Below are 18,398 nucleotides of genomic sequence, written 5' to 3'. Positions count from 1 at the left end.
AGACCTCTCCTGCTTCCCACTGCTCCCCTCAGCAGTGTGTTTCGTCAGTCTGCCTGTTCTGTTCCCCGCTCTGGCTCTGGTGACTCCTCTCACCCTCCCGCGTTTCTGACTGTACCCAGTGCTTGTATAAATAAATAAATAAACAAACAAACAAACAAATAAATAAATAAATCTTAAAAAATAAATAAATAAATAAAGCGTTTTGAGCTCCTGTGGGCCTCTCTGAGGCATGTCAATGTGTCTGTGACTGAAATGGCGTTATAATTTTTAAACTGCTCAAGTTAAACTGCTGCCCTGTTGCCCTCGGGCTCATGTAAGTTGTCACCTGAAGGCCATGAACTATTAACCAGGTGATTGATGAGTCGGGATATCTCCAAGGTGGGCAGCTAAAGAGAGACCAAGGAGCAGAAGGAGCCTCTATGTGTGCCTGCAGTGGTGTGCAGGAGTATTAGGGTGGTGGCGGTAAGGCAAGGATGGGGTGCAATGAAACCCATAAACTATACCGTGCCTGTCAGCTGTCTCCTTTGGTAGTTTCATCTGTGATCTCTGCAAACACTTAAAGACAGGTGGCTCAAAATATGGCTGTCATCAAACAGGTTTTGTAGAAGAAACATCGTAACAAAAGCTCTGTTATGAGGGCCGCCTTCCCCTGTTACGAGACTGTACGTGATCTTTTTATTTTCTTGGTCTCTGCTTTTTTTAAAAAATGGTAAAAATACAGGCCAGGATGTAGGTTGCTTGACTGATGCTTAAAGCTAGAGATGAATGTCATCTCCATATACATTTCCCCATTGCCTCAGCCCCCTAGAGCTTCTCCTAGGCTGAAGACCCCCAAAGCATTTGAAGGCATAGTTTCAGAAGCCCCTTTTGTGATTGCCCTGAGGCCACCCTCTAAGAAGAGCTGGACACCCCCTTTTTCGTGCCCCCAGTGTCCCAAGTTCCAGCAGCTGTCCCCCCTCTAACAAACTTCCCCGATCCCAGGATCTGCAGCCCCTGGCAAGGGAGTAACAGAATGAAGTTCTGTTTATGTCAAATCATCATTGTTAGCCCTGTTGTTTGGTTTCAAAAGCTTAGAATTTAAAATGTGAAAGTTGAAATTTTCCAAAGCAATTTGTTTATGGTGGACAGAATTCAAGAAAATCTTAGAAACCTATTTTTTTTTTAAGAAAAGATTTATTTGGGCCTCCCCGGTGGTGCAGCTGTCGAGCGCTGGGTTGCAAAGCTGCCCACAGCCTCTGCAGCACCAGTGTAATCCCCAGCTGCCAGGCGGCCGAGGGTCCCACATGGCATGCAGACCTTTCCTGCCATGCCCGCTGCTCCCCTCAGCAGTGTACTTCGTCAGTCTGCCTGTTCTGCTCCCTGCTCTGTCTCTGGTGAATCCTCTTATCCCCGACATCTCTGGCCTGTACCTCAGTTCTTACATGCATAAATAAATAAATTTTTTTAAAATAAATAAAATAAAAAGATTTATTTATTTTTGCATACAAGAAGAACCAGGGTACAGGCCAGAGGTGCAGGGGGTAAGAGGATTCACCAGAGACAGAGTGGGGAGCACAACAAGCAGAGCCACTGAAATACACTGCTGAGGGGAGCAGTAGGTGAGATAGGAGAGGTCTGCTGTGCTATGTGGGTAGCTCCCTGGCCGACTGGAGTTCGAACTCGTGCTACAGAGGCTGTGGATAGATTCAGAGTGCTGTGCTTAACCCCTTGTGCCACCAGGGAGGCCCAGAAACCTTTTTTTTTTTTTAACTTAGGTGGATATGTTTCACTATTTGCTTAATTTGGTCAGAAGAAAACACTGGCCTCTTTCTAAGTGCCGTATTAGTCCTACGTTTACAAACTTGACAAAATGATTAATTGGAGTCAATTTCTAGATTATTTAGATCCAAAACTGAACTGTACCCAAATGTACTGGATAACTAAGGCAACAGTGTTTGGGGGGCGGATAGAAGTGGGTTGTTGATTAACATATGTAATTGCTATCAACAAAACAATGTGAAGTTTTCATTTAAGAGCTGGAAGTAGTTTCCTTTTTAGAACAAAATCTAAATTCTAACATAATAAAACCATTAGTAATTATTTCCAGTAACAGCTAATGAAAAAATTTCCAATATGCATTAGTACACAGCTATAATATATTAATGCAGTTATTTAACTTTTATGTATAGCATCAAACCAAAGCATAATCAGCTTTCCACAGGCCACATACAATGGTTTCATTGTTTTATCATTGTTCTTCATATATTTAACAACAGAGGAGGCAGCTGTGCCCAGGCAGTCCTGTTGAAATTAACTTAGAGAAAGGGATTTGCCGACTTTTTAAAAAGTCTTTCTACCTTTCCCTCCAAATAAAAAAGACATAATCAAACACCTGCTCTAAAAATTCATCTTAACAGAGCTTTCAAAAGCAGGGCGTAGGTTTTGTGCTGTGGTCTTGCAACATGAGTGAACTTTTGCTCCCTGAATACGACCATTTAAAATCATGATTTGGAGGCTTTCCTTTTTTTCTTTGAGTTATAAGCCACGGTTACAATGACTTTAATAAAATGACAGCTTCTCAATTGTTTCCTCTCGGGAACTCTAAGATACTTAAGAGACTCATTGATCAATATAACAAAGTAGTAAAAAAATATTCATGTAGGTCACTGCTGCTCGGAGGTGCCTATTCCTTTCTCCTTAAGGGTCCTCCTTTGCTGTTCTCACTTCACTTTCATCTGTCATCGTGTGCAGATCGCAGGATCTCAGAATCCTGTAGGTCCCGGGCTTTTGGGTTTCTAATCCTACACTGTAGAAACAAATGAGCCTAAGGCCTCCCTTTGGCACAGGGGGTTAAGCACAGCATGTGAAGCTGTCTGCAGCCTCTGCAGCACAAGCTCGAGCCATGGGCAGCCAGGGAGCCACCCACATGGGGCAGCAGACCTCTCCTGTCTCACCTGCTGCTCCCCTCAGCAGTGGATTTCAGTCAATCCGCCTGTTCTGCTCCCCACTCTGTCTCTGGTGAATCCTCTCACCCCCTCACACCTCTGGCCTATGCCCCAGTTCTTGTATGCATAAATAAATAAATCTTTTTTAAAAAAGAAGAAAGAAATGAGCATAAATGTGAGGGTAAAATACTAAAAAATATATTTTTTTTTTTATTAAGCAAAGGCTTCTTTTAGAAGAACCTGAAATATTGAGAGCTTGCAGCTAAAGGGCATCTTTCATTGATTCTTTATTCCACATTGTACTCCTGCCCGCATAGCCTCCATTCAGAGAAATGAATGCAGTGAATAATCGTTCATTGAATTCTATCTGCTGTGACTCTCCCGGGTCCCTGAAACTGGTGTTGTTGAGTCGGAGGCTTTTCCCAGACCTTCTTCTTAGCACCTTCCAGACAAGTTGGCCATCTGGAGCTAGCCTTTTCTGTCTACACCGACCTGACTCAACAGGAACTGTGCCAGAATTACTCTCTTCCGGTGCCTCTTCTCCTTTCAACTCCATTCCCCCAGCACCTATAGCCTGCTGGACATGAGAATGAGAAGGGGTGCATTGATCACCCAGTGGGCGGCTGAGACTATGGCCCTGATCTCGTCCACTATTTCCCATTCAGTCTGGAGAACATGGTATGTTACCTCTGCATGAACCACACCAAGAGGCAATGCCCTTCAATCTCTAGTAACTAGGAAGAGGGTCAGGATCGGGACCTCATCCCAGAATAGCCAGAGCACTAGGCAAGGAACCAAGATTTGGATGCAAGTGCCTATTACTGGATATAGTGGGTGCTTGGGAGAAATGGATGAGATCATTTTCTGGAACAGTCATAACAAACCAGCATGAAGGATGGCTGGAAGCTGAGGATCCAGTGTCAACGCCAGGACATCCTGTATCCCCACGGGGGTCAAGCCTGGTTCCACAGTGGCCATAGGTGCTTGTCAGCTCTTACGTTACAGAGAAAGGAGTGTGGGATAAACACTAAACACCTCCCAGTTCTTCAGCTGTTTCTATTCTATTCTGAGAGCAGTATGTTGAGGTAACCCTTGTTTCTGGCTCTTTCATTTAACTAGTGACTATCAAAAAGAAAATCAATCAGGGCCTCCCTGGTGGTGCAAGGGGTTAAGAGGCAACCCATGAAGCTGTCTACAACCACTGCAGCGTGAGTTCGATCTCCAGCCAGGGAGCTACCCACATGGCACAGCAGACCTCTCCTGTCTTGCCTGCTGCTCCCCTCAGCAGTGTATTTCAGTCAGTCTGTCTGTTCTGCTCCCCGCTCTGTCTCTGGTGAATCCTCTCACTCCCCCACACCTCTGGCCTGTACTCTGGCTCTTGTATGCATAAATAAATAAATCTTTTTAAAAAATCAATCAAATAACATAAAGGATTTTCCTGGAGATGGCTTTCGAACCAAGCAGATGTGTGCTTGAATTATGTCTCTTCCATTTACTGATCCTTTAGTGTTGGGTCAGCGTTCCTGATTTTCTGCTTTATATTTTGTTGAAGAGGGATTTTAATATAGACTCAAGACTACTGTCATGACAGATAACTTCATCTGAGCACAGAGCAGAGAGTTTGTTCGCAGACACCCCTAGGAGATTTACACGTCGATGCCTGTGTCCCACCTCTCTGAGAGCATTTCTGCCCCATGACGTGGGGGATCCCCATATGGTTCCCATATTTAGACAAGTTTGGAAGCCCCTGGCATAGAGTCTGTCCTCTACTGGATGTTAATATCTGGTACATGAATGGAAACCATCAGCTCCTGGTACATTCTAGACTTCCTAGATTTCTCAGCCCCCTTCGCTCCCCTGAGCATCTCTGCTCAGTGTGGGAGCCTGAAGACATGGTGTCCAGCTGTGATCCCAGTAGAGGTGGCTGTCCCCACGCCAGGCCCATGTGCAAATGTAGAAAGCTCTGGAATCAAGTGTGTAACATCCCACAGGAGGCGAGGCAGAGAAAGAGGCTGATAAGTTGCACGCTGCAAGGGGCAGCCCGTGGAGATCTTGTTAAGGGAACATCTAATGAGTTTGTTTTCAAGTCCACTGTACAGTAAAGCCCCTGAATGCTAATTGTGAAGTAACCTAGGAAACCAGAGCTTAGTTTTGTGAGCTCGCAGAGGCTGATACAGGAATAAGCCAGAACGTACAAAGGAAATCTCGAAGGCAGTTTCCACTGGTCCTGATTTCTCATATTTGAGGGCTTTTCTCTTTTCTTTTTCTTTTTTTCCCTTTGACCAATGAACACTTTTATTACCAAAAAATTTACAATGCAGTGTAATTATGTCTTACAAGATAATTACAAGATTTATGTTATAACATTAATTCACAATATCCTTCCGATCATATGGGCCCTAAGTGTCCAGTAATGGGACAGAGTTTAAAGTTAGGTGGTAAATGTCTTATATTCTCAGTCATGTCAGTTTACATCATTTGTGCATATTATAATCACATTGGTTCCATCAAGATACGAGGCAGGTAGGAAAATGCAGTCTTTAGCAAGATGATTGACACTGTCCATCATGCCACTCATTATTGCTACCTTTAGTGCACCTGCCGTACATATATTTTGAGTTCTTTTCTTTTGAGATACAATTAAATAGTCCCATTTTTAGTTTCCTAGCCAACATTCGTTGCAACAAATCTTTTGATTGGTGTTCCTGAATCAGCCATCAGTTCCAAAGAGTTGAACACGTAGCTTATTGGTTTCAGAGTCCTCTAACGACTCTTAGAAAGAAGCTCCGATTTCTGAGAGCAAAGGAACCACCTGTATCCTTCTACAACTAAGAAGCCAGCGCCATCTCCCCTTTCCACAACATCAGGGGTCTATAAGCGGCAGAGTCCACATGCAGGAGAGTCATCCCAGCACTGAATGTGTCAGTGATCGTGTGTTTATGACCCTCAGTGTCTGGAACAAAGAACTGGAATATTGTTGGATGCACAAAGTTTATATGATGTTCTTGTGATGCAGAGCAATTCTCAAATGTCACCCCAGGAACATAATAGAATACATTTAAGATACTGAAAAAAAATGTGGCCAATGTCAAGACCTCTGCAGTCATTTTCTTTTTGACCTGAGAATCCTAATGGAGTCAGTCTGGTCTCCCTTAGAAACAAGAAACAAGCCATCACAAATTATATCTTCAAGACATGCACCCTCCAACTTGCTCAGTTTTAAGGCATGCATTCTGAGTAAGAGAAGCATCTTCAATTTGCAGCATAATTCTATACTTAATAGGGTTCCTGTAAGTGCTTTGAAAATAGTGTTGTTTTTTCCCCAACTGAAAATTATTTACAGGTGAAAACTTCAGGTGATAATGATACTTTGTAATCCTGAGTGGGTGATGAAAATAAGAATATGTTATCTGTGTAAAAAGCTCACATGTAAGTGATAGTTCCTATTTTGTATCTGTATTGAAAATATGTGTCCCATTTCTACCAGATTCGATTGCTCAGTTTCCTATTTTGTAAATCTTATAAGCTTATAATTCCTTAGGAAAGGTGTACAGTTTTACTTCAAGGTTTAAAGGTAAATGGTATAAGGGCCTCCCTGGTGGCCTAGGGGTTAAGTCTCAGCTCTATCAAGCTATCGCCAGCCACTGCAGCACGAGTTCGATCCCCAGCCAGGGAGCTACCCACATGGCACAGCAGACCTCTCCTGTCTCACCCGCTGCTCCCCTCAGCAGTGTATTTCAGTCAGTCTGCTTGTTCTGCTCCCCACTCTGTCTCTGGTGAATCCTCACACCCCCCCACACCTCTGGACTACACCTCAGTTCTTCTATGCAAAAACAAAGTTTTTTAAAAAAGTAAATGTTATATAACCAGAGTTTGTTGTATATGTGTCCCATGCTACTAATATAGTCCTTTGAAAACTTCCCCTCTGAGGTCCTCTCAGACATTAAAACAAATCCCTCTGTTGTCGCTCACCTTTTACTGCTATTGGATTTGTCAAAATTTCATATTGAAAGCAAAGTTGCACAAAGCAGAAAAAGCAAGAACAAGCAGAGAGCTTGCCCAGGAAGGCTCCAGGTTTTAGTTGCTCACTAACCACCAACATTGGATGCACCAGACTCCAACATGGATCCGGACCCCGATTATGTCCAGCTTTGAATAGCGCGAGGCCTGCACACTGAAAAGTGAGCCCCAGGGAGAGGTTCAGTATCTCTCTAGCTGCTGAAAAAGGTTTAAAAATATTGATTATTTTCCTTATGCCTAATATTTTGTTTACATCTCATAATTTACCAATGAGTATTTGTCACCACTCTATCTTTGGTGATCTGTCCCTAAAAGGTCAAACCTCTTTACCAGTGTCCCACGTTTTTCAGATTCTCACTGGTCAAGGTCCAGCTCCACTCCTATCCCAAGCGTTGGACGTGAACCTATGAATATGGCTTTATTTGCCTCTGAGTTGGCAGCATGAGTCGTGGACATGGTGTTTCCACTGACAAGGCTGCCCAGCTCAGACACACTCTGTTCCCATGGTGGATCCCCCCCTTGAACCCCATTCCCCCCAAACAGACCCGTGATGCACAGTTGTGCCTCTTCATGGCCTTTGTGAATTTCTTTTTTTTAAAGATTTTATTTATACAAGAACTGGGGTATATAAAAAGAAAGAAAGAGAGAGAGAGAGAAAGAAAGAGAGAGAGAACTGGGGTACAGGCCAGATGTGCAGGAGGGTGAGAGGACTCACCAGAGACAGAGTGGGGCACAGAACAGGCAGACTGACGAAATACACTGCTGAGGGGAGCAGCGGGCAACACAGGAGAGGTCTGCTGCACCATGTGGGTTGCTCCCGTGGCCAGTGGGGATTGAACCAGCACTGCAGAGGCTGCAGACAGCTTCTCAGCTCTGTGCTCAACTGTCTGCGCCACCAGGGAGGCCCTCTTTGTGAATTCTGAGCCCCATCCCCTCGTTGGTAACAAAATGGCAGCTCTCAGCACATCAGTCTCATCCAACGCCTTCTTCCTTCTTCCCAGGGTCCAGTCGCATCCAGTGCATCGGCATCGCCTGTTCTCTCCCCTGGGCCTGCTTTCCCTCCACCCCCACCTCCTCCTCCTCCTCCTGGACCACCACCGCTTTTTGAGAATGAGGGTAAAAAAGAGGAATCTTCTCCTTCACGCTCAGCTTTATTTGCGCAACTTAACCAAGGTGAAGCGATTACAAAAGGTGAGAAAACCAGAGCTGAATCTGTCTCCCTCTGGCTCCAGGATGCAGAGTCCCCAGAGTCCACAGTGACGGGTGTGTCACAGCATCTCCATCCCCAACACACAGACTTAAGCAGGCAGAAGCCTGCCATGTGCCTGCTCTCCAGATAGATGGGCTCAGTGGGCTGTCGCGTGGACCAGAAAGAACTTAGAGACTGCGTTCTTAGTGGACCACTGCAGCCTCAACACTTCAGCCCCATCCACCACCACAGCTTCAAGATGAAGTAAATAAAAATGACAAATAGCCCCTCTGTCCTCAATTCATATGCCCGCTTGTCCAAGAATTACAGCATTGAGTTACCTGTGTCCTCAGGGCAAAAAGTTAAGTAAAAGAAAATCATACATTTAAAATATATTGGGGGCCTCCCTGGTGGTGCAAAGTGTTAGGTCTCAGCACTATGAAACTATCTGCAGCCTCTGCAGCATGAGTTTGATCCCCAGCCAGGGAGGTGACCCACATGGCGCAGCAGACCTCTCCTATCTCGCCCGCTGCTCCCCTCAGCAGTATATTTCACTAGATCTGCCTGTTCTGCTCCCCACTCTGTCTCTGGTGAATCCTCTCAACTTACCCCCCCACAAACACACATACCTGTGGCCTATACCCCAGCTCTTGTATGCATAAATAAATAAATCGTTTTTTGAAATAATTTTTAATGTATATTGGAATCAGAAACACATACATTCTAAACAATAAAGTCTGGTAGCAGAAAATTTGTACGAATATATTTTTGCTTTGCACAATTAATAAGAATTATGATATAAATTTCCCTGTGTCCTGGTCTAGGAACTAAGCATTCGAAATTGTCCATTTTTTCTGCCTTCTTGCTGCAGCATTAGTTCATCTATAAAGTAAGGGAATGGACTCATCACCTTAAAGTCGAGCCCATACTCGGATATGCACTTATGGAAATGCCCTAACCTTTTAGGCAATACCTGGGGAATGATTTAGCCATAAGAGAAGTCAGTCATGTGAGCCTTTTGATGATTTGCTTTTTGCAAAATGTTTGTCTATCATCTTAGCCCCTTAAAAAAGAGGTTCTTTGAATGGAAAAATAATTCCAGTGCTTCTATTAACTCAACTTACATAGGTCTCAGACTCAGCCCATGAACCTTGAGAAAACACTAGGCTATTCTGAAAATAGCACACCAGAACGCTCTATGCTATTTACATTGTGTTGCATTAAGGATGAAATAAAAACAAGTGTCTGTGTGTTATCTCCCTGCCCCAGGACTCCGACACGTCACAGATGACCAGAAGACACACAAGAATCCCAGTCTGCGGGCGCAAGGTGGACAGACTACATCTCCATCCAAAAGCCACACTCCAGGGCCCACCCCACCCCACTCTCAGGCGCCTCAGAAACATGCTCCGGTGTTGGAGTTGGAAGGAAAGAAATGGAGAGTAGTGAGTGAAGCCCTTTAACCCTCATTCCTGACACGATCCAATGAAAGGCCCAATGGCTTAGCTGTTTCCCAGGGCCTCAGGGATCCCTAAGTAAGATGACAGAGGAAAAGTCACTGAGTAAAATAGAAACTGGGGCATTCCTATTTTTTTAATTTATTTTTATTTTCTTGCATCATTAATTTTTGAATAGTGCTTGATTTCTCCCCTCCAATGTAGTCCCTGTGTTTCTCCCACCACCACAGCATGGTGATCCATCACTACAGTCCCTTATGCTCTTCCCTCCCCTGTATTGACCCCTCTCCCCCACCCTTGTTGCTTGCCTCAAATTTATGGTTAGCTTGCAAATTTTGTCTTTTTCCTGACCCTTTGTTTGGGTCCCCTATTATTCCCCCTATAGGTGGAGCCATCCAATATTTATCTGTTCCTTCTGATTTGTTTTGCTTCATATAATCCCTTCCAGCTCCATTCATGTTGCCACAGTTGGCCTGAGTTTATCTTTTTTGATTGCTGAGTAGTATTCCATTGTGCACATAGACCACATCTTCTTGATCCATTTGTCTGTTTCGGGGCATTTAGGTTGTGTCCTTTTCTTGTTATTGTGAATAGTGCTGAAGTAACGATAGGCGTGCCGGTTTCCTTGCGAATGAGTGTTTTTGTGTCCTTTGGGCAGATTCCCAAAAGTGGGATGGCTGGCAACCTTCACACAGCTGGACTGAAATCAGGGCATTTCTAAATGCTCCATGAGCATTCTTTGTTTTTCCTCATTTCTCATACATTCTCTTCTTGAACTTTGTTAAATTGTTTCTTTGAATTGTGGTAGAATACACACAATAACAGAGTTGCCGTCTCAACATTTAGGTGCCATGTGGCTTTTTTTTTTTAATTTTATTTTTATATTCCCCAAACAATTGCAACCCCTTTATTTTGACCCCAACCCCTCCCCCCTTCCCCTCATAAAGTGTCTCTGGTTCATAGTTGTTTGTTGATTTTTGATTTTTACTTTCTTATAGTTATTCTTTTTCCTGGTCCCTTATTTAAGTTTTCTAGATTCCTGCTATGAGTGAGACCATCCGGTATTTTTCTTTTTCTTTCTGGCTTATTTCGCTGAGCATGATCCCTTCCAGCTCCATCCATGTTGCTGCAAATGGCATGTGTTTATCTTTTTTGAATGCTGAGTAATATTCCATGGTGTATATGTACCACATCTTCTTGATGCAGTCATCTGTTTTTGGGCATTTGGGCTGTTTCCAAAGCTTAGCTATTGTAAACAGTGCTGCTATAAACATAGGGGTGCAGGTGCTCTTTGGAGTTGATGTTTCTGTGTGGACTATCCCACTATGGAGCAGCCTTCACCCCCATCCAGCCACAGAAAGAATTAACTGTAAAACTGCAACTCTGTGCCTCTTAGACACTCACTCCCCACCCCACTACCCTCAGCCCCTGCAACATCTTTCTACTTGGTGAATCTAACTGGGTTTTCCATAAATTTTTCATCGGTACCTCATTCTGATCTGCTGTGGGTGTTTCACTCCATCCCACTGTGGGAAGTGCTACCAGAACCAACCCTCCCCCACCACCGTGTGACTAGGACAAAGACACTTGCAATGCAAGATGGTGTCCCGGACAATCTAGGGGACTTTCCTGCAGAGGGAGGACCAAAGTCCCTGAATTGTTGTCATGGTCTCCAAATACAGAGGCACGTAGGAACTGGGGTGAATTCACAGGCTGATTTGCCCAATTTGACTCAGCCACTTGTGCTGTAGTATCTGGGCCAGACTCAGCATCCAGATTCAACCAAAAGCTCTCCCATCCCACTAGCCCGCTGCCTGGTTCTGGCTGGTTGCAAACTGACTCCCAGGCCCCTTTCTGGCAGTGGTTCCATGTTTTCCCAGAGTTATGGTGACAAATTAAGAGCTGTGGTTTAGTCTGTAGCAAACGGTTCTAAAGGCAGGGACCTATTGAAAAGCTGAACTCCCTAGAAATTTCGGCAGGTAACAGATTCAGAGTCCTCCATGCCCTGCATCTCTAAATCCTTATATTTAACATTTGCCCATGTTTTGATTTTAGGAATATCAAGAGGACAGGAATGACCTTGTGATTGCAGAGACCGAACTGAAACAAGTGGCTTACATTTTCCAATGCAACAAGTCTACTCTACAGATAAAAGGGAAAATAAATTCCATTACAATAGGTAGGGCAGAACTATGACTCTGAGGTTGCTTTGATACATTTTCTTGGGCAGACATTCTGTATATTTAGGGGCTTGTTTTTTTTTTTTCCCCCTAGATAATTGTAAGAAGTTTGCACTTGTGTTTGACAATGTGGTGGGTATTGTGGAAGTGATCAACTCCAAGGATATTCAAATGCAGGTACGTGGCCCTTTGAACCGTGCTCTGCCCCCTCTGTGGCTTTGCCAAACTATCTACCCTGCCGGAATGGGGTCTCCCTAAATTCCCTTCCCTCTAGACACACCTCTGTCATCACCTCCTCTCTGATTCCCTAGATTACCTGAGAATTAATTCCTCCTTTTCAGTCTATTATAATGTTAAAGGGAACCCCAATGTGAAATGGGTGCCTGACTGTGGGTCCTCACCTGCATGCTTAAAAGGGATTTATAGTGAGACTCCACCACAGGCACACACAAATAGGTTAATAAAGGGTTTATTTACAAAACGGGAAATGAAGAAAGGAATAACTCAGGGAGAAAGAGACAGAGATAAATTGGTGAATGCATCCTACCAGTTCTGCTGAGCTGCAACCCCAATCGCATGCTGAGTGGTGAAAAACCAAGAGAGCCCCAAGGCCCACATGTCTGGTTATACACCAAACCTGGCTGCTTAACTCCACCCCGGGTTCCCAACAACCCTCCCTTCGGTGGTGTGATTACATTATGTGATTTGTAGTCCTTGGTGTCTTAGCTCTCTTTGGTCTGGCGTGGGTTACCATCACTATTTCAAGAACTAATTAATCTTTAGAGTCTCAGAAACTTGTACAGTACTTGCACAGGGTATTTGTCAAGAATAAATGTTTGTTGATTGGAGAAAATCTGCAAATGAATGAACAAGAATAGTACAAGATTCTCCAGCATAATAATACCATGCCAGAGAGAATTCCCCTCCAAGAAAAATTTTTTCTGGGTAAGGAGGTAGAAAAGGGGAAATGTTTTCTGAAGTCAGTAAAATCATCAGTAAAACAACCGGGAAATTAGGATTGGAATTGAATTTTCCAAACAAGAATATCTTCATTCCTTTAGACAATTTGACTTAGCCAAATGAGACTTTACAATACACAAAAGCTAAAAGGGCTTCTTACCTTTGGCCAGCTCTGTCCACGCTCTTTGATTATATTCTTTTCATTTTGTTAATTACCCTTGATTATAGAATGTCTCCTAATAATGGTTATTAAAATTGGACTCTGATTTCATAGACTTTTCTCTATAAAAGCCCACTTTTGTCTTACTGGGCCTTTTCACCACTGCCTCTTTTAATTAGAGGATATTCACTTGCATATTGTACGTTTCAGTAACTGCCATTTATTTAAGAAGTTGGTTTTGCGTATTTCCATTTAGTAGAAAGAGCCCTGAACTGTGCACCATGGGACCCGCACATCTTCGCTAGCTCTGCTCTCACCGCTGTGTGCACTGGGACACTCACCTCTGACTACCGTGTCTCTGCTCTAAAACACAATGTTAATTGGAGGGTTTTAAGTCCTCTCCAGCCCAAATTCTAAGTATGCTTGGCACATAGATACAGTTACAGATAGAATTGTGTCTTTCACATTCTGGTTCCATCAATCCCCTTCTCCTGATCATTCTGCTTCCACTTTTCATAAATCCCATTCCTTAATACAAAATCATTTAGAAGAACTCACCAAGTAATCCCAACCTATACCAGATTGTTACCTTCACCTTGTAAACAGGGAAAGCACCATAATTAAAAATTTTTAGATTCTCGGTTCTGAAATATGAGGTTTTTTGCCCAAGACCATCTAGCATTTAGCATTCATCTCTTCATTTGTCTGCCAAATATTTTTTGACTCTGTCTGACATGCCAGTTACTGTTGTCGGCATTACAAACAAGAGTAATCAAATAAGACAAAAATCCTTGCCCTCTTTGGACTTACATTCTGGCCATGCTAACTCCCAATTTTGTATTTCTAATGATCACATTAATGCACTTCAAAACACTGCTTTCCAAAATATAATGAGTGAAAATATTAAGGAAATTATTCATTATCAGAAAAAAATTCAATTCATGAAGGACAGGTGTGGTTCACAGAAACCTTATGATGAGGCCACAGTGAACTGTTCTGGATGGTGGGAGTTTTTGCGTAAAGAGCCAGACTTCCTCGCATTCCACATTATTATTATTTTTTAAAGAGTTATTTATTTATGCATATAAGAAAAGGGGTACAGGCCAGAGGTGCGGGCGGTAAGAGGATCCACCAACCAGAGACAGAGTGGGGAGCAGAACAGGCAGACTGACTGAAATACACTGCTAAGGGGAGCAGCGGACGAGACAGGAGAGGTCTGCCTTGCCATGTGGGTTGCTCCCTGGCTGGCCGGGGATCGAACTCGTGCTGCAGAAGCTGCTAATTGCTTCATAGTGTGGTGCTTAACACCTTGCGCCACCAGGGAGGCCCCCACATTATTTTTTAAACAAAAAACCTAGAAATAGTACTTTATGGCAAGAGTAAGAGTATATAATTTGCGACTATCATGCATTCACTTTGTGTTACACTTAAAAGGAGTCTTGGAAATAATTTAACCTAACTCAGCCTCTCTTAATTTTAGAGAATTTATTTCAAGTTTTTGTTTATTCTACAGAAATGGGGTTGGGTAGCAATGATGAAATCGTATCTATAGAATTACCAATATTTTGAATGAATAATTGCATCACATTCAAAATTTTAAAACCAAATGAACTAAATATAAACCATGAAACTACAAGAAAGTAGAAGAAAACACTTCAAAATAATAATCAGATTTATGGGGGAGAAAAAAATTCTAAATTGAAAAGTAATTGAAGGAATTGTAATTTATAACATCATGAGACAGATATGTCTACTTTACAATTTTTAACTTATGAATTTCATACATTGGAATGCTGTGTAGTCATTTTAAATGGTACCTAGAAATATGTCCACGTCTTGTTAAGAGCAACGAACACTATACCATTATGAAGAGCATGATTTCATTTTTCTAAATACATACACATACATATATACAGGGATATATCTATATCTGATAGTCATTGAGTCAGCTTTTTTTTAAAGCTTTATTTTTATTTATGCATACAAGAGCTGGGGTGTAGGCCAGAGGTGTGGGCACAGGGGGTGAGAGGATTCACCAGTGACAGAGTGGGGAGCAGAACAGGTGGATTGACTGAAATATACTGCTGAGGGGAGCAGTGGGTGAGACAGGAAAAGTGTCTGCTGTCTATTGTGGGTTAGCTCCCTGGCCAGGGATCGAACTCATGAGGCAGTGGCTAGTGATAGCTTGATAGTGGTGCAGGGGTTAAATCTCAACTCTATCAACCTATCGCCAGCCACTGCAACATGAGTTCCATCCCCAGCCAGGGAGCTACACGCAAAGCGCAGCAGACCTCTCCTGTCTCACCTGCTGCTCCCCTCAGCAGTGTATTTCAGTACATCTGCCTGTTCTGCTCCCCACTCTGTCGCTGTGAATTCCCTCACCCCATTCACACCTCTAGCTTACACCCCAGTTCTTGTATGCATAAATAACAAATCTTTTTTAAAAATAAAATAAAACTGAACTGAAGGGGTAGTTGCATGACTGGAAATGAACTAAATATATATCATCAAATTGAACATTTAAAACAGGTGAGCTTTGGGGCCTCCCCGGTGGCGCAGCGGTTGAGCGCTGGGTTGCGAGGCTGCGCGCGGCCTCTGCGGCGCCAGTTCGATCCCCGGCTGCTCCCCGGCCACCAGAGGAGGGTCCCACATGGCGTGCAGACCTCTCCTGCCGCCCGCTGCTCCCCTCAGCAGTGTACTTCGGTCCTTCTGCCTGCTCTGCTCCCCGCTCTGACTCTGGTGAATTCTCTCACCCTCCCGCGCTTCTGACTGTACCCAGTGCATGTATAAACAAAAAACAAACAAACAAACCAGCAAACAAATAAATAAAGCATGCCTCTATAAAAAAAAAAAAATAAATAAATAAATAAATAAAACAGGTGAGCTTTAAGTTTATAGATTTTCTCAATGATGCTATTTAAAAAATTGAAAGGAGAAAGAGGCACGAACTGAAGTTCATATGATTTGGTGCAATAATTCTATTTTTGAGAAACAAGTATAGCAAAATAATACAAAGTATGTGAGAAAGACTAAAATATAGAGAAATACAAGATATAGAGAAATAATTACAATTAATAAAGAAGCAATTTAAATGCTAGAGCACCAGACTGAAGGTCACAGTTACCTGTCACTCAGCAGAGGGTCTACTCTTTGGTCCTCTTATTCTTATCAGAAATGATCTCTGTTCTCAAAGTGTTCGCAGAAGACTGGGGGAAAAGGCATCTATGCAATTGATTCTAAGGCAGTCCACCAAAACACTATAGAAATGACAATTCTTACCAGATCAGGGTGATTTTTTGGTAAAACTTCTGATCCTAGTCCATTTCTCTCTCTCTCTCTTTTTTACTATTATTTAATTGGCATAACATTGCATTATAACATAAGTTTCAGGTGTTCGTTGTTGAGAATCGCCATGTGCACATACTACTTGAAATTTACTGCAAAAAGTACTAATCCATAGTTCACCACCACGAGGGTATTGCCTCATTTTCCCTTGTACCAGGAACGATAGCCACTGGTAACCACTAATTGGTCTTACAGTTCAAAAGCTAAATTTTTATTTTTTTCATCTATTTGTTTTTTTCTATATGCCACAGATGAGTGAAGTTATATGGCGTTTGTCTTTCTCTGTATGACTTACATCAGTCACCTTCATTTTCTGTAGGTTCATCCATGTTATAGCAAATGGCGGAGTTTCATCTTTTTTATAGCTGAATAGTATTCCATTCCATAGATTCCACCACATCTGCCTTATCCATTCGTCTACCAGTGAGCACTTAGTTTGTTTCTAACTCTGGCTACTGTGCATTTTGCTGCAGTGAACATGGCGGTGCATATATGTTTTCAAGTTAGTGTTTTTGTATTTTTCAGGTAAAAACACAGAATTGGAATGACTAAATTATATGGAGATTCAATTTTTAGTTTTTGAAGGAATCTCCATTATGCTTTCTATAATGGCTGCATCATTTTACATTCCCACCAGCAAGGGTGTAAGGGGTTCCCGTCTCTCCACATCCTCGCTCACACTTGTTCTTTCTTGTCTTTTAGATAATAGCCATCCTCACAGGCGTGAGGTGATATCTCATTGTTGTTTTGATTTGCATTTCTCTGATAATAAGAGATAATGAACATTCTTTCATGCACCTGTTAGCCATCTGTAAGTGTTCTGGCAAGGGAAACAAAAGCAAAAATAAGCAAATGGGACTATATCAAACTAAAAAGCTTATGCACAGGGAGAGAAACTTGCATCAAAACAAAAATGGGAGAAGGTATCTGCATGCCATCCATTTGACAGGGGTTAACACCCAAAATATATGGAAAAAACTCTTAAAGCTCAACAATAAAAAATACCAACAATCTAATTTAAAAATGGGCAGATGATCTGATAGACACTTCTCCAAAGAAGGGCTGTTTTTTTATTAATTCTGCTATTGCTTTTTCAGATATTCAGATACACAGGGTAATTCAGCAGTTTTAGCATAATATAGCAATACATAAATACAAATAACATGTACTGGTCTAATGTGATCGCCTCATGTGGCCCTACTGTGTCTCACAAACAAATCACCTAAGACTGATAATTTAGTCTTTTCCCTTTATTTGTCTGGCATTCATTGAGTGCTATTCTCTATGCAAATGCTCTTTGTTATTATAAAATAAGCAGATCTAGAGATGGCCAAAACATTACTGCTGACACTCTTGAAATATACTTACATGCATTATCTTTATTTTATTTTATTTATGGCCAGGCTCTGTTCTTACCTGACCTTGAACTACCTCTGCCTTTTTTTTCCACTGGGGCTCATTACAACTAATGTCCAGTTTCCAGGGAGAGAGGGGAAAACAGAAATACAGTTATCTGGCCAGACTCCCCTAAGGAATTCTTTCTATCACCTGCACCATCGATTGGAGTTGCTCCTTTAGTTAGCAATCGGGCCTTTTCTTCAGGGTGAAAGAAGAGATGTCTTTATCACTTCAATTGCCATTACAAGAAGGCGAATTATAGAATTGTAATATAGTCCTGGGGGAGACAGGGTGCCCCTATAGACATGGGGGTGTTTGAAAACTGCTCCAAAAGAAATTTAAAACTGATCAGAATTTTTACAGCACTTAGATATTTGTAAATAATACAAAGAATCGCTTCCACCCATGTATGGTGCTATTTACCTATACAACAGGTGACCTCAACCAAGTCTCCAGTTTTGGCTCCTGAAATTAATACACTTCAAAATACCTAGACATTCATTCTTTTGTTTAATAAGCTTCACATTCAGGCAGAGAGATTTTTATCTAGCGAAGAATTTAGGTGAAAAGAATCACAGCATTTCCCACTTTTACTAAGATTTAGGAAAAATTTTCATTACAGAAAAAGTTATTTGCTCCTAAATGACAATATTTATTTATGACAGTATTTGTTTTCATCCCAATTGCATCACGATTACTCAAAACTGGACTTTTAAGCAAATAAAAGCAACGCATCTTGTTTCTTTTATCATGAAATCAAATATA

At 42.2% G+C, this 18,398-nt stretch overlaps 1 protein-coding gene across 3 annotated transcripts in view; it reads left to right on the top strand.

Moving 5' to 3' along the window:
- Positions 1-18,398, top strand: part of CAP2 (cyclase associated actin cytoskeleton regulatory protein 2) — a gene marked incomplete at both ends in the record, with an annotated part of 109,213 nt that overhangs the window by 88,343 nt on the left and 2,472 nt on the right. For all 3 annotated transcript variants that reach the window (XM_084228818.1, XM_084228819.1, XM_084228817.1), the window contains 4 exons: positions 7,946-8,135; positions 9,403-9,578; positions 11,646-11,769; positions 11,865-11,947. In XM_084228818.1, the coding sequence (XP_084084944.1) occupies positions 7,946-8,135; positions 9,403-9,578; positions 11,646-11,769; positions 11,865-11,947 (573 nt within the window). The remainder of the gene's footprint in view (positions 1-7,945; positions 8,136-9,402; positions 9,579-11,645; positions 11,770-11,864; positions 11,948-18,398) is intronic.

Source organism: Talpa europaea (assembly GCF_964194135.1).
Source record: "Talpa europaea genome assembly, chromosome: 2".
NCBI lineage: Eukaryota > Metazoa > Chordata > Mammalia > Eulipotyphla > Talpidae > Talpa > Talpa europaea.
Note: the sequence above shows the minus strand (reverse complement) of the source record. Positions and strands in the feature narration are given on the sequence as shown.